The sequence below is a fragment of the Bos grunniens genome, chromosome 25, assembly GCF_055505025.1.
Source record: "Bos grunniens cultivar Pamir isolate PY7600 chromosome 25, Bosgru_T2T1.0, whole genome shotgun sequence".
NCBI lineage: Eukaryota > Metazoa > Chordata > Mammalia > Artiodactyla > Bovidae > Bos > Bos grunniens.
The window spans coordinates 38,513,211-38,540,672 of record NC_141189.1 but is presented as its reverse complement, the minus strand read 5'-3'; the positions used below and the strand labels follow the sequence as shown (position 1 = coordinate 38,540,672).

General features: G+C 48.7%; 1 protein-coding gene across 1 annotated transcript in view; it reads left to right on the top strand.

Annotated features, from left to right (window-relative positions):
- RBFOX1 (RNA binding fox-1 homolog 1) overlaps nucleotides 1-27,462 on the top strand; it is a 2,446,597-nt gene that overhangs the window by 198,699 nt on the left and 2,220,436 nt on the right. Inside the window, exon 2 of the mRNA XM_086375888.1 lies at nucleotides 12,310-12,348. Within this exon, the coding sequence (XP_086232014.1) occupies nucleotides 12,310-12,348 (39 nt within the window). The remainder of the gene's footprint in view (nucleotides 1-12,309; nucleotides 12,349-27,462) is intronic.

Sequence of the window (27,462 nt, the reverse complement as noted above, 5' to 3'; positions counted from 1 at the left end):
ATTCTATGTACTCTGATGCTTAAAAGATGTAATGCATAAGCCCATTTCTTCATGTCATTAAACATAACGTTGGAGCATGATTTCCAAAGGTTACGTAATGTTGAATTGTATGACTGTGATATACTTCACTTAACCTGTCCCCTGTCGTTGGATGTTTGGGTTATTTCAACATTGTGGTGGGTTGTTTGGCTCAGGTAGGATGAGACCGAGTGAAGCTCACTTTGTCTGTCATGACCTTTGGCACCTTTCGCGGGTTACATTTATTTTGGGGAACAGATTTGAAAGGTTGTGGAAGAAGTAGACCTACTCTGTTTTGTCCTCTGAGAGCATGTGCCCCCTTCTGTCTCTCAACCAGAGCTCAGCCCAGCGCCCAGCACAGAGGATACCTCATTAACTGTGAGAGTATGTGAGAGCCGCGGCTGCTGCTTGCTGACCAAGCTCACTTACGAGATGACAACTCCGACCCACGCACAAGAACTAGCTCGAAAGCCCTTCCGTATTTAATTCCTCAGGGGTAGAAAGTTGTCTTCTAGGCGGAAAAACACTTTAAAAACAGAATAGGCAAGAGCTTGTGTAAATCATTAATAAATCTGTTTACTGTTTTTATTTGCATTAGAGATCAAATTAAATATTGCATTAAGTGAGTTAAATATTAATATTGCATTAAATATATATTGCATTTTAAAAATTAAATACTAGATGCTCTTCTTCGAAGTTGGATTATAAAGGCTTTAGCACAACATCCCAGCATGTGCCGACTGTGTGTGGTTGCTTTCTGTGTCACTGTTGATTTATTAGAGTCCATAGGAACAAGGGGAAAGGCGAGAGTCCACAGGGGCTCGCAGATGGGTGGTGTGGCTAGCAGGGCAGTGCTGCACAGGGATAGTTGGTGTCTGATGGCAGGAGGAGAGAGGAGAGAGAGGAGGAGAGGAGAGGAGGAGGGAAGAGAGGAGAGGAGGAGGGAAGAGAGGAGAGGAGGGGAGAAGAAAGGAGAGGAGGGGAGAAGAGAGGAGAGGAGGGGAGAAGAGAGGAGAGGAGAGGAGAAGAGAGGAGAGGAGGGGAGAAGAGAGGAGAGGAGAGGAGAAGAGAGGAGAGGAGGGGAGAAGAGAGGAGAGGAGAGGAGAAGAGAGGAGAGGGGGAGAGGAGAGGAGGAGGGAAGAGAGGAGAGGAGGAGAGAGGAGAGGAGAGGAGGAGGGAAGAGAGGAGAGGAGGGGAGAGGAGAGGAGAGGAGGAGAGAAGAGAGGAGAGGAGGGGAGAGGAGAGGAGAGGAGGGGAGAAGAGAGGAGAGGAGGGGAGAGGAGAGGAGGGGAGAGGAGAGGAGAGGAGGAGAGAAGAGAGGAGAGGAGGAGAGAAGAGAGGGGAGGAGGAGAGAAGAGAGGAGAGGAGGGGAGAGGAGAGGAGGAGAGAGGAGAGGAGGAGAGAGGAGAGGAGAGGAGGAGAGAGGAGGAGAGAGGAGAGGAGGAGAGAGGAGAGGAGGAGAGAGGAGAGGAGAGGAGGAGAGAGGAGAGGAGAGGAGGAGAGAGGAGAGGAGAGGAGGAGAGGAGAGGAGGAGAGAGGAGAGGAGGAGAGAGGAGAGGAGAAGAGAAGAGAGGAGGAGAGAGGAGAGGAGGAGAGAGGAGAGGAGAGGAGGAGAGAGGAGAGGAGAGGAGCAGGGGGATATATAATTTACTGTGCACCTATTATTTACCAAGGGCTTCCCTGGTGGCTCAGTGGTAAAGAATCCACCTGCCAATGCAGGAGATGCAGGTTTGATCCCTGGGTTGCGAAGATTCCCTGGAGAAGGAAATGGTAGCCCACGCAAGTATTCTTGCCTGGGAAATCCTATGCACAGAGAAGCCTGGTGGGCTACAGTCCATGGGTTTGCAAAAGAGTCGGACATGACTTAGAGACTAAACAACATTATTTACCATGTATTGTCCTAAGGGATTTGCATGGATTGTCTCATTTCATTTCCTTAGAGACCAATGAAACAGGTATGTTTATTGTTCTGCCTCACACAGGTGAGTCTCAGAGAGGTTGGGAGATGTGCACAGGGACTCATAGTCTTGGTGGGGTGATCATGGGCAGAGTGATCACTTTCTTAACTATGATCCTTTGCTCTTTCTTGAAGGAGGAGCTTACAGGTTGATGTTAATAAAAATGGACTCAAGGATTTTAAGGAATTTAAAATTTTGGTTGTCTTTACTCCTAAGAACAAGGGAACATGGTGGAATTTAGACCCACTTGTCCCTCCAACCACACCTAATAGCACCTTTTAGGTGCTCTGTGTCTCCAACTTGGATGCAAGCCCCAGAGTTCAGGAAGTGCCCCTGGCTCCTGTGGATTGCCAGTTCACCAAGCACAGTGCCAGGACACAGCAGGCCCCAGGAAATAGTGGTGCAGTGAAGGAATGAATGAGTGAATGAATGAATGTGTGAGTGAAGGAATGAATGAATGAATGAGTGAACGAGTGAATGAATGAACAAAGGAATGAGGCAGCCAGGTGACAGAACAGAGGATGATTCCTTCCAAGTTGGGGCTCTCTTACTTGTAGGGCCGCACACTGAGGGATTTAAAAGTGGAGTGGAACTGTGATGCTGTCCTTTCCGTGTCCACGCTATGGCAGATGCAGAACCCTCCCTTTGAGAAGGGACTGAACCTAGCTCTGAGCAGTGTGGACAGATGACAGCCTCCAGCGTCAACAACCTGGGGCCGCCTCAGCCCCTGAGCTGCCTTGCTCTGCCCGGTCCCAGCCGTTGACTGCATGGCTGTGGGCCTAGGGCCTGGCCGTTTCTGCCCGACACAGGACTCCTCTAAGGGGCACTTGAGTCTGGAGTCCCCGGTGAGCAGCCAGAAACTGTCGGGTCTGCAGCCCGGCCTGACAGCTTCCTTTGTCCAATCCTGCCTCCTGCCTTCTCTTCTCACAGCTGTGTCAGTGTCCTGTGGTTGCAGTAAAAACTGATGATGAACTGGGTGCCTTAAAGCAGCAGAATTTTTTCCTCTCGTGCTTCTGGAGGCCGGAAGTCCAAAGTCCAGGGGGCTGTACTCCCTTGAAGGCTCTGAGAGGGACCCCACCTGTCTCTTCCAGCTTCTGTGGCTCCAGGTCTTCCTTGGCTTGTGGCTTCGTCACTCCAGTCTCTGCCTCTGTCTTCACATCACCCTCTTCTCAGAGTCTGTTCTGTCTCAAACCTTCCTTTTCTCTCCTAAGAACACTGTCTTTGGATTTATGTGTTAGTCACTCCATCGTGTCCAACTCTTTGCAGCCCCGTGGAGCGTAGCCTGCCAGGCTCCTCTGTCCATGGGATTTTCCAGGCAAGAATATTGGAGTGGGTTTCCATTTTCTTCTCCAGGGGATCTTCCCGACCCACGGATCGAACCCAGGTCTCCTGCATTGCAGGTGAATTCTTTACCGTTTGAGCCACTAGGGAAGCCTGTCTTTGGATGTAGGGCCCCCTAGTCCAGTGTGACCTCATCTTACCTTGATTACATCTGCAAAGACCGTTTCCCAAATAAGTCACATGCACAGGTTCTGGGGGATTGGACTTGAACATATTTTTTTGGGGAGGACACTATTGAGCTCCCACTCAGATGTTACTCCCCAGTAAGTCTTTTGCACACCTGACACCCCCTTGGCATCTGCTTTTCAGGAGACTTAGTTGACAGGCTTTCTTCCCTCATCTGGAGTGTTCTGTTCCTTGCCTGTTATGATATTCCACTTCTGCTTAAATAATTTTTTTTTTTTTTTGCTTTCCTGAGTCACTTGGAAGTTACCTGAGGGCAAGCGTGTGTCCTTCTGCACAAGGCCAAGCATGACCTTTCATGTATGTGAAAGAATCTGGGAATGAGAGAGGACCTGGAATTAGATGAAGCAGGTTTGAATCCCAGCTCACCAATCACGGGGACCCTGAGACCTTTTACTTCTCTGTTTTCATGCTCTGTGAATCAGACACAATAATAATATTCACCTTCCATGTGGTCTTTTTGTGAGGGTTAAATATTTTAATTCATGTTTGATAGGGGGATGGGTGGGGGTTGCCACTGTTCTCTCTGCAGCATTACCACTTCTCTTCCTCACCCCTGTCCATCTTTTAAGGGGTCTATAAATCTCCTTTGAAGAAGGAGGGGCACCTGTGAAAGTGAGGGGCACATGGAGAGGTTCCGTTGGGGCAGTAGGAGTCCTTCTGGACCACCGACGGTCCTGGGGCAGCTGTTCGTGGAAGGCTCTTTCCAGGTGTTGCTGGGGCTCCTTATCTTGGGTTATGTGACCTCCCTCAAAGGGGTGAGATTGTTCTGTAGGCCTTGGCTTGGCAGCTGCCTTTGGATATCAGAAAGACTGAGTACTGTTTCTTTTTCTTTTCGCTCCTGCTAAAGTAACCCTAATCTTCCTGGAGGCAAGGAAGAGGCCTCTGATTGATGGAAAGTCTTATATAAGGAAAGGCATCAAGTTCAATCCAGGTTCTAATCCAGCTGCAGGAGCAAAGTGGGTATCGTGTGAAAGTCGCTCAGTTGTGTCTGACTCTTTGCGACCCCATGGACTGTATAGTTCATGGAATTCTCCAGGCCAGAATGCTGGAATGGGTAGCCTTTTCCTTCTCCAGGGGATCTTCCCAACCCAGGGATCAAACCCAGGTCTCCTGCATTGCAGGCAGATTCTTTACCAGCTAAGCCACAAGGGAAGCCCCTTATGTGGGTATCGTGTAGCAGCTGTTATGAGTATTGTTGCTCCGTGTCCCAGCGTCATTGTTTTCGTCATCAGGGCAGGGAGTCAAGGACACGCTCGGATGTCAAGGTGGAAATTCTGCTCATGAAATGGGTGACATGGAAGAAGTGTCTGCAGAAATGCTCTGCTGGGTTGTGGTGCGGGGGGTGGATGGAGATGATGCAAGCAAGCCCGGTTCTTTCCTGCAGGTTTGCATTCTTGCTGTGCCTTCTAGGAGATGGCAGGCTGGGGAGGAAACAGGAGATGGTAGGCTGGCTCAGAGGTGACTTCACCTCGTCCCGGTCTTCCTGTTTGCAGGGTCATGAGAGCAGAGGATAGGTCCAGTTGCGTGGAGGAGTGACCTCTGAGCTTCCCGAGAGAGAGTGGTGTGATCATTAGATACCAGGATCCTGCTCTGCACTGCCCTCTGCCCCTCTCTCCCCCTCTTCCCTTCTCTCTTTCATTCCCCACTCCTTCCTTCACCACTTCCTTCCACCCCCAGATGGGCGAGTAGGGGGGTAGGTGGGGAGACGAGCCTGCAGCGGGGGACAGTACCTCATTACTGCACTGGGTGCTGCTCAGAATCAGAACTGTGGGCCCTACAGCTCCCGCAGCAGCCAACCAGGCTCTGACGAAAGTTTCATGTGGTTTTCTCTTCCATTTAAAGCCTGTGGGGGTATCTTCAGTGGAGCAGAAAGGGGTAGAGTTCACCTTAATCCTTCTCTGTCCCATATTTCTGCCTCTAAGTGGATCCAAGCCCGCGCCTTGTAATTATCTCAAAAATAGACCGGATAGCCACGGTGCGTTCAGTGGGTTTCCTTGGCGGTGTCTAATGAAACAGCGCGGGGAGAAGGAGAGAACCTGGTGGCAGGGTGGATAGATGGCCCTGCGTCTGTTAATCTCACATTTCATCTCCGTTTAAGCAGTCTCGGAGCTCATTAATTGTCTTTCTGAGAAGAGCCAGGCATTTATCTTTGAGAGCCATCTAGCCTTACTGAGTTCATCCAGGCTAAAGAGAAGAGGAGGGGCTGACCGTGGCTGTCCACCTAATTTTGCTGAACAAGAAATAGATACTTAGACACAGTGATGGCTCTTGATCTGTTTTGCCTGATTGCTCAGCCACCCGAAAGCTGGTACCGATGGCTGCCCTCCCACCAACCGTGGATGAGAGCGTCGCTTCCCCACGCCATCACGGCTTGGAAGATCACCTGTCTCTTTCTGACATAGGGTGGAATTCTGTCAACGCCTACATCATAGAAACAAACATAAAAGAAACTCATAGAGCTGCCTAATGCACACAGAGTACCTGTCTGTTTTAAACAAACCCAGATGCACAGCTGTGCAGATTTTATGAGAAGGATAAAGTACAATGACTCTTTATATGCTGTAATATTTTTTTAACCATCAAGTCCCTCTGACTCCTTTAAAGTAGATGTTGAATGTTGATGGATAGGCACGTATGCGTGCTAAGTCACTTCAGTCGTGTCAGACTCTTTGTGACCCCATGGACTGTAGCCCCCTGGGCTGTTCTGTCTGTGGGATTCTCCAGGCAAGAGTACTGGAGTGGGTTGCCATGCCCTTCTTGCCAACCCAGGGGTCAAACCCGCATCTCTTACGTCTCCTGCATTGGCGGGCGGGTTCTTTACCACTAGTGCCACCTAGAAAGCCCTGAAGAATAAGTATATAAACGATAGTACATTCGTAGAACAGAATGCTACGCAGTTGCTAAAAAAGGAAGTGACGGCTCCACGCCGGGGGTTCTCAGCTGGTGATCCCCTTGGGGGGGACCCTTGGTTGTGTCTGGAGACATTTTTGGTTGTCGCCTTTGGGGGAGAGGATGTGGTCCTGGCATCTAGTGGGTAGAGGCCAGGGGTGTTGTTAATAACCGTTGTTGTTAACAGTGGTTAACAGCATTATGCTACAATGCACATGACCGCCCAGCCCTGCACCACAAAGACTTTTCCCGTCCAAATTTTCAACAGTGCTGCAATCAAGAAACTCCATCCTACGTGAGTTGTCTGGAAAAAATTTTCATACTCTATTGTTAAGTTTATAAAAAACAACTATGTAGTTCAGCATCTATAGCACCAACCCATGTTTTTAAATTAAAAAGTGTACATTGTGGGCATCTGTATATGTATGCATAGGTAGATATATTTGAGCAAGTTTAGGGAAAAGACCAGAAGAATAACATGTCTAATTTGTATTGTTTTTTTTTTTTTCAGGGTTGAGCTTGGTGAATAGTAGGGGGCTTTCTTAATTTATAATTCAGAAAAGAATGGTAGGAAAATCACATTGATTTTGATTTGTATAGATTCGACGGACACCCTACCTTTCCAGGATCACACACGCTGCAAAATGGATTTTCACAGGGGCAGCACATACATTGCTTTTCAAGGGACTATTATGTGAGGCTATCTAGATGAATGCTATAAATGAGATTTTTATAGGAGACTCTTTCTTTTCATTGCCCAGTGTCTGCCATTAGTTACAGCCGAGCCTGGCAATACTACGTCTTGATTTCTTAAACAAACAAAATAAAATGAAACTCCGATTATGGGGGACTAAACAGCTCCTAGTGGCTAAAGAGGCATAATAAGTCTTTAAAACCACATCACGGCACAATGAGATGACCAACACTCAGAAAAAAACAACTGCAGTAGAATATTCATTTTGACCAAATGGTCCTGCTGGTCCTTTGCTTTCAGCCAAGCGGTTTTCAGTAGCACAAAGAGACTTTTCCAGAAGCATCTATTATTATGCAGTTATTATGCGGTAACCAGACCAGGGAGGAGGGCGCAGTGCAAGAGACACAGCTGCTGTGGATCAAGAGGAACTGAACATGGGGCTGAGTGAGAGGAGGCACCCCGGCTTTGGGCTCCGTGGGCTGGCAGAACTGGGATGTGCTTCTCCCACCCGGGAGATGGAGGAGGCGCAGCTGGTGAAACGAGGCACGCATAGCTTGGCCCATGTGATGTTGAAATGTCAGTGGGATGCCTGTGTGGACAGAGTAAGAGGACAGCCAGTTTGTTGGGTCTGGAGCTCAGGACGGCAGCCATGACCAGACACACACATTGGGTCCTGGAGAAGGTGGGGGCTGAGGTCTGGGTGGGACCATAAATGCTTCCAAGGGAGGGGGCGTCGTGTGCTTGCAGAGGTGAGTCCTAGAGGACGCTGGAGTTCCCTGGATAGGGTAGGAAGTGGAGCCCGAAGGATGAAGGGCGTTGGGAAAGGATGTCAGAGAGGAGACAGATGGAGCTTTAAGACTCACTACAGAGGGTTTACGGAAGGTGAGAGGGGATGAGGGTCCTGGGCTGTGTGGTGAAGCTGTTTGGGTGGGAGGGGGTGGTGGGCACTGAGGAGTAAGTGAGAAGGTGGGAGCCCCCATGAGCTCTTCTTCAGAGCTGTGGCCTCTCTTGTGTTTGTGATTCCCAAGTTCCTGTCTGCTCCTCCTCCCTGACTCTGGGTGCCCTCGGGGACCGTGTCCACTTGTGCTTCTCGTTGTGTCTCCAATATCGTGCATGGTTCTGGTGGGAAGACGGAAAAAAGGAAAGAGAACCCAGCTTTTACAGTGTCTAATGGAGGTGAGGGGGTAAGGAAGAGAAGGGCCCAGAGAAGGAGGAGGTGTAGAAGGAGGGCTTGAAGATACAGGGAGGGAGGTTGGACAGAGTAGGCACGGGGCTTGGTTCTGAGACCCCAGGAGAGAGGTCTGTGTTGGTTCGCCCCATTACACATAGACCCTGGGCTCCACCTTACCCCTGCCCTCTCGCCGAGCGCCTCCCTTGTAAGCCGAGGTCAGAGACCCACCTGAGCCTGCACCCTGGACCAGGCACCGATGGGGGAGAAGGCAGGCGACCTGCCCCGTCTGTGCCTTTCCACACAGGCAGGCAGGACGAGCCCTCTTGTTTGTACTTTGCAAACGGGAGAGAAAAACACCAGAGTCCTGCCTGGTCTAACAGACTTTGGGAGGGGTAGGAAAAACAGCTCAACATTTATTCTGTGAGTTACCTGCTTCCAGACTGTAGCTGTAGCTCTGTCATGTCCCCAAAGATTTCTTTTCATGTGGACGATCTGTGCTGACTGGTCCTCCCCCATGTTCATTGCTAATCTGTGGTGTGTGAACTTGACCAATGGTGATAATAAATAGTCGTAGCAGTTCTGGGTATTTTTGTCCTAAGTCTTCATTGCTGTAAACACCTTTGCTGCAAACATTTTTGCCCATAACTAGTTGGCTGTAGGGAAATTTTGCCATAAAGGATAAAATAACTGGTTAACAGTTGGTTTCATTTCTCCATTGATGCAGGCCGCCCATTTTTGTCTTTCGTCAATCTCAGCCCTCATGATGGTTTAAACAGTGATGAGTAGACGGTTGTCTTAAAACCGTGAATGGTGACAAATATGTACATCGACTTGATAGAAAATACTTGATAGATAAAACTTACTGTAAGTGTGAAATAATGCAAAGCCAAGTCACATATTATACTAGAAAATGGTAACACTAGTTTGCAAATCCTTTTGTGATTTGAAGGAGCAGAGTTGATCCCATGTTTCCAGTAGAACTTGGAATGTGCGCCAGTGGACACATGTCAGTCTACCAAGAAGAAACAGCAGTGAATCATGGTTTAGTTACAAGCATGCATCCTGGCCTTTGGGCTCCCCTGGTGGCTCAGGTAGTAAAGCATTTGCCTGCAATGCAAGAAACCTGGGTTCACTCCCTGGGGCAGGAAGATCTCCTGGAGAAGGGAATGGATACCCTCTCCAATATGCATCAGATGTCTTTAAAACCACATCATGGCAAACCGAGATGACCAACACTCAGAAAAACAACTGCTGTAGGATATTCATTTTGACCAACCTGAATATTCATTGGGGTACTGATGCCAAAGCTGAAGCTCCAATACTTTGGCCACCTGATGCAAAGAGCTGACTCACTGAAAAAGACCCTGATGCTGGGAAAGATTGAGGGCAGGAGGAGAAGGGGACAACAGAGGATGAGACAGTTGGATGGCATCACTGACTCAATGGACATGAGTTTGAGCAAACTTAGCAAATGAACAACAACAGCAGCAAATCCTGGGGTCTGAACCTGATCACTCTCGGTTATTTGTCCAGTATTGCTGTGAATCTGCATGAATTTTATTTTTTAAATTAATTTTTTAGTGTATAGTTGATTTACGATGTTGTGTTAGTTTCTGCTGTATAGCAAAGTGATTTAGTTATAAAAGACTCTGATGCTGGGAGGGATTGGGGGCAGGAGGAGAAGGGGACGACAGAGGATGAGATGGCTGGATGACGTCACCGACTCGATGGACGTGAGTCTGAGTGAACTCCGGGAGTTGGTGATGGACAGGGAGGCCTGGCGTGCTGCGATTCATGGGGTCGCAGAGAGTCGGACACGACTGAGCGACTGAACTGAACTGAACTGATACATATATCCACCTTTTTTTTCAGATTCTTTCCCCACATAGGTCATTACAGAGCACTGAATGGAGTCCCCTGTGCTTCCTGTTATCTGTTTTATACATAGCGTATATAGTATTGTGTGCATATTTCAATCCAGTCTCCCAGTTTACCCCTCTCCCTGCCCCTTGCCCCCTTGGTAACTGTAAGTTTGTTTTCTATATCTGTGACGCTATTTCTGTTTTGTAAATACGTTCAGTTGTACCAGTGTTTTTAGACGCCACATGTAAGGATACCGTCTGATATTTGTCTTTCTCTGCCTGACTTACTTCACTCAGTGTGATAAGCTCTAGGTCCATACATGTCAGTGCAAAGGCCGTCACGTGTCCTTTTTATGGATGAATAATGTTCCATCACATAGATCTACATGCATTTTATACATGTGTGCAAATATTTTGTATTTCACAATAAATTCTTAAATTTTGTTACTCATTTTTTCTTGTTTTGTTATGTCCTTTTTAATGTCCCTCTTTAGTTTTTTGTTATTTTATCTTTTACAGCAAATCGCTTCATGGTCAATTAGTTTTGCAGTGAAAACGTTTGTGGTGAAAACGCTCGTGGCAAAGATGCTTATGGCAAAAAACGTTGGTTCGGGCTGATAGCATCTCTTGAGACTGGGATCTTTGAAGAGTGCCATCTGTGGACTGGGTGTGTGGTATTTAATCCCCATGACCACCCAGTGAAGTAGGAGGGGAGCCTGGAGTTCAGCAGGGGTGGGTGGGAGGTCACAGTGGAATGTTATCTTCTCAGTGGCTGTGAGAAGAGCTCTGCTGTACCCGAGACCTTGGACTGAACGTCCCCTCTCTTTGTCTTTAAGGTACTGGCTTGGTTAAGCTCCCCACAGCTTGTTGGGCCTGAAGCCTGGGGATTGGGACTAGCCAGTGCCAGGGCATTTTCTTTTGTCCAGCAGAGTCCAGGAAAGGGGTTCTCTTGTTTCTCTTCCGTGAGTCTGAGGTGCTGGTGGAAGTCACAGGCGTGTGATGAAGGGGCTTGATCTGGATTTAACGTGGGGAAAAGGGGAGGACGTAGTGTCTTCTCTCCTTTTCATTGGGAAACCATCTGGACCAATAGGAAATAAGATGGAAACACGAGCCAAGGGCAGAGGGAGAGAGGAAGGGAGGGAAGGTTTACTTGGCATGGACAGTGATGTCCTGGGCTCGGGGGCAGGCTGGCCCTGGGGTTTGCATTTCACAAAGTGTCCTTGCAACTCGACTTTTCCCTTTCATCTCAGCTGGGACCCCTCCTGTGCTGGGAGCTGGCCTGGCATTCTGAGAACAAGTGGAGCATGTGCGTGAGTCAGTCAGAAGCATGGGGACTCTTTGGGGCTCCCAAGTAGAGTGTGGCTTTTTGTTCTGTGAAAGTGTGCTTACAGTCAACTGAACTGCTTAGAAAAAAGACCAAATTCCATGTGTTGACCTTCAAGGCCAGACGTGATCTGGCCCCTGCCTGCCTCTCTGATGTCTGACCATCCCCAGAGACTCCAGCCTTCCTGCCCCTGTCCACTCCTGCCTGCCCCGGGGCCTTTACACCTGATGTTCCTGCACTGAACATACCTGCTCCAGATGTGTCCAGCTCCTTCTCGCCGCCTGCTTCTCAGCCCTCTCTCACCCTCAGCATAAAATAGCGCCTGTCATTCTCCATCCCGTTGTTTTTTTAACCATTGTTGGACTTTTCACTACCTGACATTATCTTCACTTTTGGTAATTTATTACCTTCCTTATTTGCTATGTCCTTCTTCCTCTCTCCCACCTGGTGGCAGGGGCCTGCCATCCTGTTTATTGTGAAAGACATGGAGCCAGCAGTGGCATCTGGCATGTGTTAGGCACCACATCAGTATCTTGGGAATGAATTGATCAAATATTTCTTTCCAAGGAATGTAGTTATTTTGTCTAAGAGAAAAACAAGGGAGGGACCTCCCTGGTGGTCCAGTGGTTAAGACTTCGCCTTCCAGTGTGAGGGGTGAGGGCTCAATCCCTGGTCAGGGAGCTAAAAATCCTACATGCCTCGGGGCCAAAACACCAAACCATAAAACAGAAGCAATACGGTAACAAATTCAGTAAAGACTTTAAAGATGTTCCATATAAAAAAATCTTTAAAAAGAAAAACAAAGGAAAAGCAGTTGTTTTCAATGCAAAACTCAACGTTTCTTGTCTTTGTCTTTTTCTATGCAGGATCTACCGTCCCTGCTGTACAGCCTGGTCGAGGGTCAGGTAAGTACTCATTTTGTCCTGACTTAGGATTGCTGTTAAGTCTGGTGGAAAGGAAAGAGCTAAACACGTCTCTTGTTTTCTATTACTGTGCAAACCCAGCCCAGCCATGCAGTGGGCGTGGCTAAGGAGGCGGGTGGGCACTGCCAGGCTCAGAGCCTATCATTTTTTTTAACCTTGTTACCAGGCGCAGATGTCCAGTCCCATGCTCAAGGCAGACATCTCTAATCATCTACAGCACAATTCAACCCTTCCAGAGAACAGTTACTACTGATTGATCAGGGAAGGCTGGTGAGATGACGCTTACTTGCACCCTTGATGTATGCGCTCTAGGTGGGTGGTTAGGTGGCTTCTCTTTAGGAACAATGAGAGTAATTGTCAGGAATCTTGCCCTTTCCTCTGTCTTCCAGCATTACCCCTGCCACATTTTTTTTAGCGTTCAAGCCACCAGAGCTTGGCCTTATAAGAATATAATTGAACAAAACGGATCTATACCTTGGGGCAAAGCCTTTTTTTTTTATTGATTCCAACTCTACATTATTATTGTTGCTTAATGAGGAACTAATGTAATTTCTAATGAAGCCACATGGCCCTCAGACAGACAAAGGCAGGTTTTATTTCCCTCGTGATGCTGTTTCGTCTCTTCAGTTAAAACCTGGGAAGGAAAATTAATACAGATGTAAAGGATTTTTTTTCTTTTCTCTGAGATCAGTGTCAAGGCGGCAACTTTTTATTACTCATGTAAATTTCCCGTTTGATGGGATTGGAGAGAGGGTGTGGCTGGCTCTCGAGTGGACTGGAGATGCGGTAAGTGGTGGAAGAGGCTTCATGGAGAGACTGAACCAGTGGTCTCTGTCGTTTGAGTGGTGATTAGAGAGAGCTCTGTGCTCCGCCGCCCCCTCCCCACCTCCCAGCATCACTATCATTTGAAGCAGTGCTCCCCAGGCTCCTGCTGTCTGCTGCCAGCTACTGACAGAAGAGTTTGAGGAACTGTGGGTTTTTTGGGGGGGGAAGTAATTCATTGATTGGAGAAGGCAATGGCACCCCACTCCAGTACTCTTGCCTGGAAAATCCATGGACAGAGGAGCCTGGTAGGCTGCAGTCCATGGGCTCGCTAAGAGTCAGACACAACTGAGCGACTTCATTTTCACTTTTCACTTTCATGCATTGGAGAAGGAAATGGCAACCCACTCCAGTGTTCTTGCCTGGAGAATCCCAGGGATGGTGGAGCCTGGTGGGCTGCCATCTATGGGATCACACAGAGTCGGACATGACTGAAGTGACTTAGCATAGCAATTCATTGATATGAGATCCATATAACATAATAATATCCATTATAAAGCAGATAATTTTGTGGCATTGGGTATATTGTTGTTCACCTTCCGCCTCATCATCCCAAAAGATGACCCCATTCGCACCCATTTCCCTTTCCCCCTCCTCCCAAGCCCTAAGTAACCACCAATCTGCTTTCTCTCTCTCTGGATTGGCCTGTTCTGGACATTTCATATAAACGGAACCAACCATGTATGGCCTCTTTGACTGATTTCTTCCACTGAGCATCTTGTTTATGAGACTTGTCCACATGGTGGCCATGTCAGCCCTTCACCCCCTTTATGGATGGATAATGTTCCATTGCACGGACGGACCACATTTGTTTATACATTTGTCTCTTGGTGGATATCTGGGTTTTTTTCTACCTTTTGGCTGTGGTCAATATTGCTTCTCTGAACATGTGTGTACACGTATTTGTTTGGACACCTGTTTTCATTTCTTTTGGGCATGTACCTAAGAGTGGATTTGCATGGTCATGTGGTAATTCTGTGTTTAACTTTTCAAAGAACTGTATTCAACTTTGTTTAACTTCTTGGAGAACTTTCCCATCCATTACAAGAGGAAAAAGAGTCTCGGCAAGGTCTCCGGTGTTTGCTAGGATTTGAAGCCTGGCAGGCTGGCTCTTGGGCCCTTGTCTCCAACCACCATCCGTCCTGCATTTGGGGGTGTCAGCCTTGTGTAACATGTCCTGTTCTGGGCACTGCCCCGGGGAAAACTGGGGTGGAATAAGAGTGGAGGGCACGCAGGCTCCTGTCACCTTGAGGGACTGTTGTGTCATTCATAGCCAGTCTCCCTCGGTCCATGTGGCATCTTGACCTCTACACTTTGGAGACTCTGCAGTTGCTGGGCCACTTGATCAAGCAGTCACTTGATTGGTTGATAGGTTGCTTGACCCGGGTACTCAGTCTCTTTCTGTGTCTCAGGGCTGACAGAGTCAACTTGACAAAATAATAACAATTCTCTGGGTATCAGCTGTGAGCTGTGTGCTACTACTTGAAATAGTCTCAGTCTCCAGACAGCACGTGCACAGACTAAATCTCTTCATCCTCCTTTTCCTACTGGAGGTGGGGTTTGGAAGCCCAGAGAGGTGAAGTAATTTGCCTACAGTCACACAGCTTGTAAGCGACAGAGATAGAATTTGAATGCAAGTCCGTGCATCTCTGCAGCCTGGCTTCTCCCAGCTGTGTCTGCATGTTTCTCCAGACTCCTTTAGGCATTTTCCACATGGGTGTGGAGATCTGGGGGCTTTCCCAGTGGCTCAGTGGTAAAGAAACTGCTTTCAATGCAGGAGCTGTGGGAGACATGGATTCATTCCCTGGGTTGGGAAGATCCCCTGGAGGAGGACATGGAAATCCGCTCCAGTATCCTTGCCTGGAGAATCCCATGGGCAGTGGAGCCTAATGGGCTACAGTCCATGGGGTTGCAAAGAGTCGGACACGACTGAAGCGACTGAGCACGCATACATGCACGTGGTGATTTTTTTAAAACCCCACTACTGTTTGGGCTTTCCCGGACCCACATAGTCCTTGGAACATCTTGAGATGCTGAGAACTTCTAAGTTGGTTGTGAGAAAATGAGAATTCCTATGTGGGGGCGGGGCAGGGAGGAAGACATTCCATTCTTCTCTTTTCCTGGTAAAACCACAAGGAGGCCTATTGCAGGACAGATGATCTGGTATCTACGGTCAAGGTGGTTGTTTTGAGCTGACTTTGTGCCCTGCCTTCTCAGTGCTTCGGCAGTAACTGGGGTGTGGTCCGTATTCTGTGTGTGTAGCTGTTCATCCTTCTCCCGCCAGCGGGATGCTGCACAAAACTGCACAGGGAGGCTCTCGGTCCCCAGCATTGCAGGCAGCCCAGGAAGCTGGAGACGGGAGGCTTCTCAGGTGACAGGGGAAGAGGGTGATAAGGGGTGACAAGGGCAGGTAGGTCCTGCCCTGGGGAGTCCCGGGCACCCCAGGCACCAAGCAGTTAAATGCTCTGCCTGGGGGGTAACTTCCACCAGGTTTCCTCTCCTGAGCGTGATAAAGAATGAGGGGGAGCTGGGGCATATTTACACCTGCTCCGTGCACAAGTTTCAATGGCAGTAATTCTCTGACCTTTTAAGATGGATAAATCTCCTTGGCAGTGGCATATTTCTCAAAGCTTAGCTCAGAGTGGGGGCCGAGGAGCTGGGAGACATGGCCAGACCAAGGAGAAGATTGATGAGCCCCGAGGGGTCTGTTCTGGAAACCTGCCACACCCATGGCCGCACTCGGGGTGGTCTGGGTAGAAAAAAGCGTGTTCTTGGCTGGAGTGTGAGTCCTTCCATCACCTCCCAGATGGATGAAAGCAGGCAGGCTGTTTTTCAGATTGCAGTGGATTTATTCCTTTGATCACCTGCCTTCGCCTGCCTCCTCTCTGTGAGTTCTGATGGATGCTCTGTTCCCATGTCTCTGTTGTTCTCCGTCACGGGGAACGCAGGGCGAGAATCTTATTATCACGGGTTCTTTAACTCCCTTGCAGCATCACCAGGGAGCATAATAACCCCTGTGGTTGGCAGTTCCCTTCCTTTTATCCTCCTTTCCTTCCTCCTCCCTCCAGAGCTTCTGACCAAGAGTGCGGGAGAGCCCAGAGGGAAGGGTCTGGCGTTTTCAGACCCTCTGTGTGCCAGGTGGACTCCCGCAAGAAAGGGTATCAGTGAACGCACTTGCAGGTGGGGAGCCTCACACCCAGAGAGGGAAATTACCATCCCAGGCCACCCAGCTCTCTGGAGGCAGGACAGGGACTAAATGCGGGTTTGACCAACCATGGTGTTCATGCCTTCTGATGCTGCCTTGAGAGCCGGCAGTGAGTCTCCTTCCCAGCGTCCAGGCTCCTCACTCACTTCTCAGGGTGGTTCCGGTGCCCCCATCTCACCTCCTTTCATCAGCCGTTTGTAAATTCACGGCATCCTCCCTGTTTGAGCGGCTGGGGCTGGCTTCCCAGCGATCATCTCCTAACAGGAGGAATGCTCTTTCCAGCTCAGCAAGTGTCGGTTCATAATTACCAGTGTAATTAGAGCAGGATTTACCATCTGAGCCTCTGTGGATGCTGCAAGCCTGCCAGCATAGGTAGCTCTGGCTTCGAAAGGTGTCTGGTTCCCCAGGGAACCCGAGGTGTCTTCTGGGCCCCGAAGAACCATATGGAATTACCCGCTCAAAGTACCTAGGCAGATCCAGAGGCATCCCGTGGTTCGAAGAATAATATCCAGGCACCCTGACCGGGGCTGGCTCCCAGGCACCTTTCTGACCTTGGAGGCTCTCACATCCAATGCCATCTCCTTTAAGGAGCCTCTGAGGACTGGCCAAAGAGCCAGCGTCTTTCCTGGCCCTCTCAAGTTCTTTCCTATTGCTCTGTTTTACCTCCTTCCTGGCACTCTGCATTATCCGGAATAGTATTCTTTTCTTTTGCTCGTGTTTATTTACTCAACTGTCTTACTAAAATATAAGCTTGGTCAAGAACCATGTCTTTCTCACTTGTCTTCACATGTCTTGTTGAATGAAAACCTGAGACCTTTGCTGACACCTTATTATTCCTGTTACACTCGGTCACACCCCATTGTTTGTCTTCACACCTCTGTTTTTAATAACTTTGTCTACTCACCTTTCTTTGTGCTTGGAGAAGGTCTGTAAAATTCCTAATAGCAGGAACCATACCTTTTATTCCATTGGAGCTGCAGCACTTTGTGTAGTACCTGGTATGGAGTAGACTCTCAGTGCACCTTGGATGGGTGGGCGGGTGGGAGTGTGAATGGATCAGTGGACAGATGGATGGGTGAATGAATGGGTGGGTAGGTGAATGAATAGATGGGTAAATGAGTGGGTAAGTGAGTATTTGGGTGGGTGGGTGGGTGGATGGATGTATGTATGGGTGGGTGGAAGTTTGGGTTGGTGGGTGAATGGGTAGATGTTTGGGTGGGTGGGTGGGTGAACGAATTGATAAATGGGCAAGTCTGGCTAAATTTTCCTGAGATACTCTTTTGGACACTTATAAAGTTGTGGTCTGTATCTGACAAACCTTATAAATTTTATAATAAAGGCCTTGGATCCTTTTTTTGTTGATCTGAGATGGGTTGGTTCAAGTCTCCCACACTACCATATTTCATTGGTTTCTCTTGGTAATGTTCATGGTTTATGTTTTATATATTTTGAGTCCATGTTCTTTGACTTACAAGGGGGATTTACTGACTAGTGCTGGTTATAGACTGAAGTTTTTATTAATATACAACGACTATCTTGAGCTTGGGTAATGCTTTCTGCCTTGGGTTTTTTTTTTCTAAAATCAGTGTTGCTTTCCATCTGTCTTTGGTTTCCAAAGGCCTGGGCACATCTTTTCATTGTAACTCTTTTTAAATTTCCTCTTGGAAATGCAGATGTCTCTTGGAAATAGTCTGTGGATAGATCTTGTTTATGCTCCCTGTCTGAGAATCTTAGCCTTTTAATTGAGGAGTTCATCTCCAGTCTATTTGCCATTATGTAAGTTTGACCACCTGTCATTTAAAAAGTTATTCCTTAAAAAGAACTTTTATTGCCATTTCACTTATTTTCTGTCTCTTGGCACTGCAGATTCTGTTCGATTTATTTTTATCTTACCTGCTGATTTGGAAGGTAGGCATCTTGTTATTAATTCTACATGTTGGTCGCCTTTCGCGTCTTTGAAAAGGAGGCTGTAACCCTTGTTTCTCTAACAGTCAAAGTCAAGAGTGAAATGGCATCTTTGAACTCCATCCAGGCACAATGAGGACCAGGAGCTCACCTGCACTTTGCATTTCTCTGCACCCTCTTTCGTGTTCCCAGGCATTGCCACTATAATTGAGACTTCAGAACTAGCGTAATGCCCATAAGTTATCACGTTGATATGGTCATAGTAACAGATAATGCTTGCAGAGGGGTTAATATGTCTGAGGCACTGTGCTGAGCACCAGGTATAGAGTTTCTCACCTAATCTTCTAGGCAAGCCCACTAGGAACTGTCCTTCGCCTCCAATTTAAACAGTGAAAGTGAGTCTTCAGCATTTCATAACTTGCCCGAGGTCACACATCTGAGAGGGCTGTGCAGCCATTAGTACCTGGGTCTGGTTCTAGCTCTTAGCCACGCTTGTCTTGCTCACTGTCAGAGATGCCAGCTGCCAGCTGTGTGTGGCTGTGGAAGTGTATTTATACCCAGCAGCTTGTGGGGGCTCTTACCTGCTCTGTTTCTGTCTGCAGTGCCTCTTCTCCAATTAGACACTGACCCCCTACTTCCAGACCAGCATCACCCACACTGCACGTGTCGGGGAAACCCCTGGGGGCTCTGGTTAAGACGCAGAATCCGACTCAGTACATCTGGAGGGAGGCCTGAGATGCTGCATTTCTTATAAGCTCCCAGGTGATGCTGAGGCTCTTGGTCCGAGTGCCTGTCTGTGACAGCAAGAGTCTGGGTTACTCCAGAACCCTGTCACTCTGGCTGCTTAATTGGCTTGGTTTTTATCGGTGCTCTAGCTCATTACTCTTTAATGCAGTGGTTAAGCAAATGGCCCCTGAAGACAAGCGCCTTCACTCAAATCTCAGCCCAGCTGCTGACTCACTGGGAAAACAGTGCCCACTCCACTGGGTTGTTGTGGGGTTTAAGCAAAGCAAGACAAATGGAGTGTTTAGAACGGTGTCTGGCACACGGTGAGGGCAAGGTACTTGCTTGGTATTATCATTTGTTCCATTGAAGCTCTTCAATCTATCACGACACAAACCTTTCGCTACCTCCCTCCTCTCTTCCTCCTCCCTGCTCCCCAGCTCCTTTCTCAGATGATGAGGTTTGTGCAGTCCCTGTCCTTACCCTCCGGGTCCTTCCTGTTTTCCTCTGCATGAATCCTTGCCTCAAGGTGACTGGAATCTCACCTCTTTCATGCAACCTTCCTGGTCCATCTTTCTCAGTCCAGTCCTCCCAGTTAGTCTTACAAAAATGTCTTCGGCTCCACCTAGCCGTAAGAGTTCATGTTGAACTCTTTGTAAAGGATGTTTTAGTGGATGTGGATTTGGAAAATACACTTTGATAAGCTATTTTGGACTGGGGGGCAAGACCCCTGGGGGACGATTTGAGTAAGAACAGAGTGCTACTATTATTCTTGAGTGAATCGTATAAGCTTAGATTCAAAGGGAATTGGCAGAATAATAGAGGCTTTTAGAGACCATCCAGCGGGGAGAACAATGGGAGAAGGGAAAAGAGAACAAAGCAGCTGCCATTTGGAAAAAAACTTTGGGGAAAAATCAAAGATTTTTTTTTTAAAAGGGAATTGTTGGGAAGTTTTGCACCCTTGTGTGCAACATTTCCCCTTCCGTCACCTCGTGAACAGTTCAGCACCATGTCCATTTCCTCTTAGTGTTTTGCGATGTTGATTCTGTTTGGGGGATGGTGGTGAAGTGCTAGGTATGGTCTCAAGCAGAACAGCAGGGTCAGGTTGACATGTTGGCCGCCATCTGCATTGGTAGCTCATCTACTCTGAGATGGGACTCAGGTATTAGTATCTTTGAAAACTTCTGACGTACAACCAAGGTTGGAGACTACCAACATCAAGCCACATTCCCCACATTTGTTCTGTAGGGTGTTCATGATGTTAAGTGCCCAAAGCAATTTTCTAAAAACGGTGGTGGTCAAAGCTTTGGGGAACAAAGCTAATTTGATATCTTCACTGCAGGGCTTATCAGCACCTTTACTATGCTTATAATATGCTGTGACCATACAACTTTTTTGAGAAGTATCTCTTAGCATGTGGGTACTTGATGCCTGCTTCTCTGTGGTCCCTGGAGCCCATTTCAGGGGAACTGGAAAGTTCCTCTGGGTGCTTTAACTTTGGTGTATTTGATGATGATGGTGGTGCTGGTGAAGGAGTAGTGATTTTAATTATGATCATCTCACGACCAAGCAAAGACCCAAAGAACGAAAAGGAAAAGCACAACTCCCCCCCTGGGGACAGCCCGCCCTCACTAACCAGGTGGCCCAGACTCTCACTTCCAATTTGGGAGTCGGTCTTACTTTGCATAAGTGATTGAAGTAATTGCACTGACTGTTTCTCTTAATCTACAGGATGCTGAGTAGGGATGGGACAGCTCAAGGAGTTAGTTCTGATTTTCTCTAGATTGTTTTTGTTCCCAGGCACTGCCTTCTTGCTCTCCTTAATTGCAGGCCCCACATGGAGGAGCTGGAGTACACTTGGTACCTAACTCTCCCCTCTGACCATGGGCTTATTCCTCCGGATGGATTCCTTCTGGCTCCTCTGGTGGATGCTTCACCAGCTTTCTGATTGCAGAAAGGGCTTACTAGGGAGGCAAAGTTGCAAAACAATGAGTCTTGTCCCTGAAGGGAATTTCTGGCTCTATTGTTCTTCCCCACCCATTAGGATGAAGTTTTCCGTCTGTCCACTCAGGCAGAAGGGATGTGATGGAAGGGCCATCAGCTTACCCAACCCAAATGTAGATCCCGTTCTTCTCACTGCACATCCTGGGGAAGCCAGTCTGGCTTCCCCACTTGTAGGCGACCCCTTCTTTCTGCTTCAGCGGCTCAGTAGAAAGGAAGGAAGGAATCCACAGCCCATAGAACCGAAATTCTGCATTCCTGCCTGCCTTGGAGCCTGCCAGACATGCCCGATTCCACAGCCAGATGTTACCTCCTCCCTGGAGGCTCGGCTCCGTGGAGTCATTTCAGAGCCTTGGTGTTCTTCATCCCCATTTAGGTTAGACTGGCAAGAGGGAGTTTGATTTCTGAAAAGTGAGATGGTCTCTACACTGTCTCATCCGAGTGAACCAACAGAGAGAGGGAAGGCTGTGAGCATTTGCGGGGCTGCGGGCCGCTGGCTGTAGCGTTCCCAGCGTGCCTTCCAGTAATGGGTAATAAATGTGCAGTTATTTAATTTGGAGTCAGAGCTGCAGCATCATCGATTACCTGGAACGTCTAAAGCTCTAGACAGCAAGAGCCCCTTGCATGAAGAAGTGTGTCTGTAGCAAATCACTGAGCATTTAAAGTTAAACAGACATGCATAAGACATACACAAGGTAATTCTCATTGGCCTTATGCGTGCAGGATTAGGAGTGCCAGTGAACTCGGAGGTGCCAGCCCAACTCAGATGTGCCACAAGGATGGATGGATGGATGGAGAGCATCTGCTTCTCTTGCCAGATCCACCCACTGCTCTTCTCTACCCTCTCCATGTCCTGGGATCCTTCCCTGCATAGACCACAACACCAGGCTCTCTTGCCCACTGTTTTCTGATTGGGTTTGGGCAATAGGGAACCACAGCAGGTTATGGGAGGAGGGAGGAGAGGGCAGGGCATTTACAGACCCTGCTCCCTGCCATGGACTGCTGCATTCCTAAAGAAACAACAGGCAACTCTCTCCTTCTGTGTTCAGGCTCAGAGATGGTGTGGGAGGGGGGCCAGGGGGGCAAAGCCTGAAATCCCACTGTTATCAGCCCCAGGGCACTGCATCTCTTGTGGCTGCCCTACCTGCCACCTCGACCTTTATAAACAGCCCCTTTATTAACTTCCTGTCAACTGATCCTAACTCGAGTGTACCATTTGTTCCCTCCCGAAGCCCTGGCTCATACAATAGGCAAGACATGGCTTATTTCACGTCATATAAATGGACTTACAGTTTAAATGCCATCCTTTTAGAAAGACCTCCTTGAGGTCACAGCATCTGTTTGATTTCCTTTATGGCACTTGTCATATCTTGGTGCTGTCAGTAGACTGGCTTGTTGGCTTCTTTGTTGCTTCTTTGCCGAGAAGAAGAAATGTAAGCACAGAGAAGTTAAGTGACTTGTCTAAGGCTGCACAGCTAGATTGAGCTCTGGACTCTGATTCCAAAGACCCACCTTCCCCCAAAGCCACGCCCAGAGGCTGAGCTGCAGGTGGGGCAGTATTTTCTTAGAACCACTCCACCCCTGCTACCTGTATTCATGGTGGACAGAGAAAGTTGGCTTTGCTGAAACATCTATGAGCCTACAGTTGACTCTTCTTCCCCACCAGGCTTTTCACCCAGGTGCAGAGGCAGAGACTGGCCGTCAGCACCCTGGGCCCTTCCCTTCTTCTGTTTCCCTCTCCCCATCCTCCAGCTCAGCCCCCAGGAGCTTCACCCCTGTCCACAAGCCCTGCGCTCTCCAGTACAGAGGTGGTTCCCCTGCCTGGGTCTGTGGAATTCCGGGGCTGCTCAGATGCTCAGGTGGCTGGGCCCTCCCCAGAGACAGGAGCTGTCTCGGATTCATGGAGCAATTTGTGATCTGGTTTCCTTTCAAGGGAGAAACACAAAAGAAATCCCTGCTGTGCTCTACAGAATTGCTAATGATGTGTATTGAAGCATTTGTCCACAGGCTGAGGCCCATGGGGTATTTCCTCCTAATCTCCCTCTGAGGTTCCATGAAGGTTGAGATAAAAAGCACATACCTACCTGTTACATGTCTGGAAATTCCTCACTCCTCTGTGCATCATGTATGGGTTAAAAAAACCACACCCGCAGCGTTGTCTCCCCAAAACACAGGTGCAGAGGAGAATACAAAAAAATGTCCTGTGATCCCATCACCTAGGTAACTCCTGCTGACTTTATAAATGTACTTGGTTAGGCAATTCATGGGAGACAGAAAGGAACGAACTGCCTCACCCCCTGGCCACCCTGTTCCAGCCTGTCCTACTTCCCAACAGCTCCTGCTTTCCAGCATCTCCAAAATTCCTTCCAGAAAGCCATGTGTGTGTATGTGTGTGTGTGTCTACTACTCTGGGTGGCTCAACCTGCAATTCAGGAGACTCGGGTTTGATCCCTGGGTCCAATCCCTGCCTGGGTTGGGAAGAGCCCCTGGAGACGGGAATAGCTTTCCACTCCAGTATTCTTCCCTGGAGAATTCCATGGACAGAGGAGCTTGGCGGTCTGTAGTCCATGGGGTCGTAAAGTGTGTGTGAGTGTGAGTGTGTCTGTGAATGTGTACAGCAGCCTTTAACACGCATACCAGAGTACTCACACAGAACACACTCTTTCAGACGTGATTTTCTTTTCTTGTATTTGGGAGCCCTTTCTCTATCAGCACAGTCAGCTCTATCCCTTTCTTCTCTATGGCTCTGTGAGATGGCATCTTGTGTCTGTGTCATGATTTGTTTGATCTCGACAGGTAGGCTGTTTCCACGGATTTGTCCTCAGAAACAATATTCCAGTGAACATCACTGTGTATACATCTAGTTGAAATTTGTAGAGAAATCCATGTACAGACTATATCCCCGATGGTGGAATGGCTCAGTTAAAGGTCAGAGCATTTTATTTATTAAAAAAAAATTCTTTACTTGGCTGTGTCAGGTCTTAGTTGTGGCATTCAGTACTTTTTTTTTTTTTTTTTAATTTGTGGCATGAGGACTTTTAGTTGTGGTATGTGGGATCTTGTTTCCCAACCAGGGATGGAACCTGGGTCCGTCGCATTGGGAGTGTGGAGTCTTAGCCACTGGTTCACCAGGGAAGTCCCAATCAGAACATTTTAAATTCCTATAGATATTGCAAAATACATGATGGTTGTAGCTGCACACATAACCTTATCATTGAGTATCAGAGCCTGGTTCCCCACACAAGTATGTGTGCGTGTGTGCTAAGTCGCTACAGTTGTGTCCAACTCTTTGCGACCCTGAACTGTAGCCCTCCAGGCTCTTCTGCAGAGAAGGCAATGGCACCCCACTCCAGTACTCTTGCCTGGAAAATCCCATGGATGGAGGAGTCTGGTAGGCTGCAGTCCATGGGGTTGCTAAGAGTTGGATACGACTGAGCAACATCACTTTAAATTTTCACTATCATGCATTGGAGAAGGAAATGGCAACCCACTCCAGTGTTCTTGCCTGGAGAATCCCAGGGACGGGAGAACCTGGTGGGCTGACATCTATGGGGTTGCACAGAGTTGGACACGACTGAAGCGACACAGCAGCAGCAGCAGCAGCATCTTATTGGGACACCAGTCATGTTGGTTAGGCTCCCCATGTGACCTCATTTTTACCTTGATTACCTCTCTGAAGACTGTCTCTCCGAGTGCAGTCACGGTCTTAGGTTCAGGAGGTCAGGTCTTTGACATGTGAATTTTGGAGGGGGCACAGTTCAACCCATAACAGCTGTCCTCTTGGGTCGTGACCACAGGGTGCCTGTCCCAGGTAGGAGCCTACACTTACAGCTTTCACTACGGTGAGTCACATGACAAGCCCACGGGACAGCACTTTTCACCATCACGATGTCTTTTTTGATCTCTTTTGGAGACCTATAGCCCCTGTAAGACTCGTGGCCCAGGTGGACCTTAAAGTGTCCTAGGCTGGGCAACTTGGACCTTATTACTTCTCAGGCTGTGAACCCGGATGGCTCTCCCGTGCCTAGTGCTCCTGCAGGTTGAAGGAGTCTTATACGCTTCACGCCACACTTAGAAACAAAGAGTTTACTTCCTGGGCCGAGGAGAAGAGGGACAGATGTGTGTTTGGCCGATTCTCCTGCCTCTTGGAGCCCAACCAGGCTTGGGTGGTGAGGTGCAACTTTTCACAGGTGAAGCCTGTGGAGGAAAGAGAGCCAGGGCGGCTCGTTGCAAAACTCAGCGGGTGAGCCAAGAAGGAAGACAAAGCAGACCTGGATTCAAATCTGATTTTCAGGTTAATACCGGCCGACTGTAGGCAGGGCTGGAAGTGCTGTGTGTACGTGGACTCTGACACCATGCCCGGGTTCATTAAAAAACAATGTCTTGATCGATTCCGGACGCCGGCCAAGGGCAGAGGGCAGAGTATGCGGGGCGCTGGTGCTATTCCCGCTTCTAAGCCTGCAGGCCATCCATCCGGGCCTCCACAGCTGTGCACAGAGCAGGCCATCCGGGCCTCCACAGCGGTGCACAGAGCAGGCCATCCGGGCCTCCACAGCGGTGCACAGAGCAGGCCATCCGGGCCTCCACAGCGGTGCACGGAGCAGGCCATCCGGGCCTGCCACAGCTGTGCACAGAGCAGGCCATCCGGGCCTGCCACAGCTGTGCACGGAGCAGGCCATCCGGGCCTGCCACAGCTGTGCACGGAGCAGGCCAGCCTGGCCTGAAGTCGCCTTCCAGAGACCTCTGCTGCTGCTGAGTTGTTTAGTCATATTCAGTTCTTTGCAACCCCATGGCTATAGCCCACCAGGCCCCTCCGTCTGTGGAAGGCAGGAATACTGGAGTGGGTCGCCCTTTCCTTCTCTAGGGGATCTTCCAGACCCAGGGATCAAAGAAGCTGTGTCTCCTGTGTCTTCTTCATTGCAGACAGATTCTTTACCTGCTGAGCCACCTCTGGCAAACAGCAAACAACTGTTCCTGGAAGCGAGAAGGAGCCGTCTTTGGGCTGAGTGGGCTCCGGGACAGGGAATCGTCTCAGGGTCCTGATGGCAAATGAAAGATGAGAACCATTGTTCCTCTGAGACTCTGAGCAGCTTGTGGGTTAGAAGTCCCTTTTCCAACCCCTTGCTTTTGAATTTTCTCTGAGAAGTGACCACTGGGCAGTTACAGCCCATCATCTGTCACAGCCAAAGAAGTGGGTCACACATCGGTGTCACAAAGCTCTTCCCCCAGCAAGAGCTTTAATGTCTGTGGCCCTGTGTAGGGGAGTATGTAAAATATTTTACAAAGCATGATGTTGGGCTAGAGGGGATTGATGCAGATATTCTCATCATCTTTCATGACTTGGGGGCTCCTAGGGTGGGGTATAGTCGCATTTTCTCTGGAGTCATTCTGGAAGCACCAATAGCAGGGTTGGCAAGCCTGACGTTCATGCCACCATGCTCCTGGCAGGCATCGTCAGTTCATCAGGATGCACTCGATGGTCTCTTTGATCTGTGAGCACTGTTCATCACTCCTCCCAAGCCTGGCTCCAGAGGCCCCTAGGGGAAGCCTTGCTCAACTAATCCTATAAGGCATGTCCCCTAACCCCGCCCTCCACCCACACTTATAACGCACTGGCTGCTGCTGCTAAGTCGCTTCAGTTGTGTCCAACTCTGTGCAACTCCATAGACGGCAGCCCACCAGGCTCCCTCGTCCCTGGGATTCTCCAGGCAAGAGCACTGGAGTGGGTTGCCATTTCCTTCTCCAATGCATGAAAGTGAAAAGTGAAAGTGAAGTTGCTCAGTTGTGTCCGACTCTTCGAGACCCCATGGACTGCAGCCTACCAGGCTCCTCCATCCATGGGATTTTCCAGGCAAGAGTACTGGAGTGGGTTGCCATTGCCTTCTCTGATAACGCACTGGAGTTGCTTTAATTTCTAAGGCTCTTTCAGATCCAATTGTCTTTGGTTTCCACACCCTTCAGATCTCATCCTGTAGACCCACGGCTTCCTGTCTGTATGACTGTCTTGGCTGTCAGACTCCATGTGTTGAAGTGTGAAATACAGTGTACCTCACTACTTCTGGATGTGCCAATTTGTCTTTATAATGCTACAGACAGGATCAGAGCTGCAATTCGCCTTTGGATCTGCTGATAAAGCACAGGCATGTCGAGTGAATACAAATATGGATGAATGTATTAGTTATCTAGCACCGTGTAACAAATTACCCCAAAACTTTGCAGCTTAAAACAACAAACATTTATCATCTCATGGATTCTGTGGGTCACAAGTTGTGCAGTGACTTCGCAGAGGCCTCTGTTCGAAGATCTCTTGCAGACTTTGATCAAGTTGTCAACCAGGAGTGCAGCCATACTGAAGCTTTGCTGGGCAGGAGTCATTTCTAAACTCACACAGGAGGCTGGTAGAGCCTCAGGTCTTCACTGACTGTTAGCTGGAGACATTA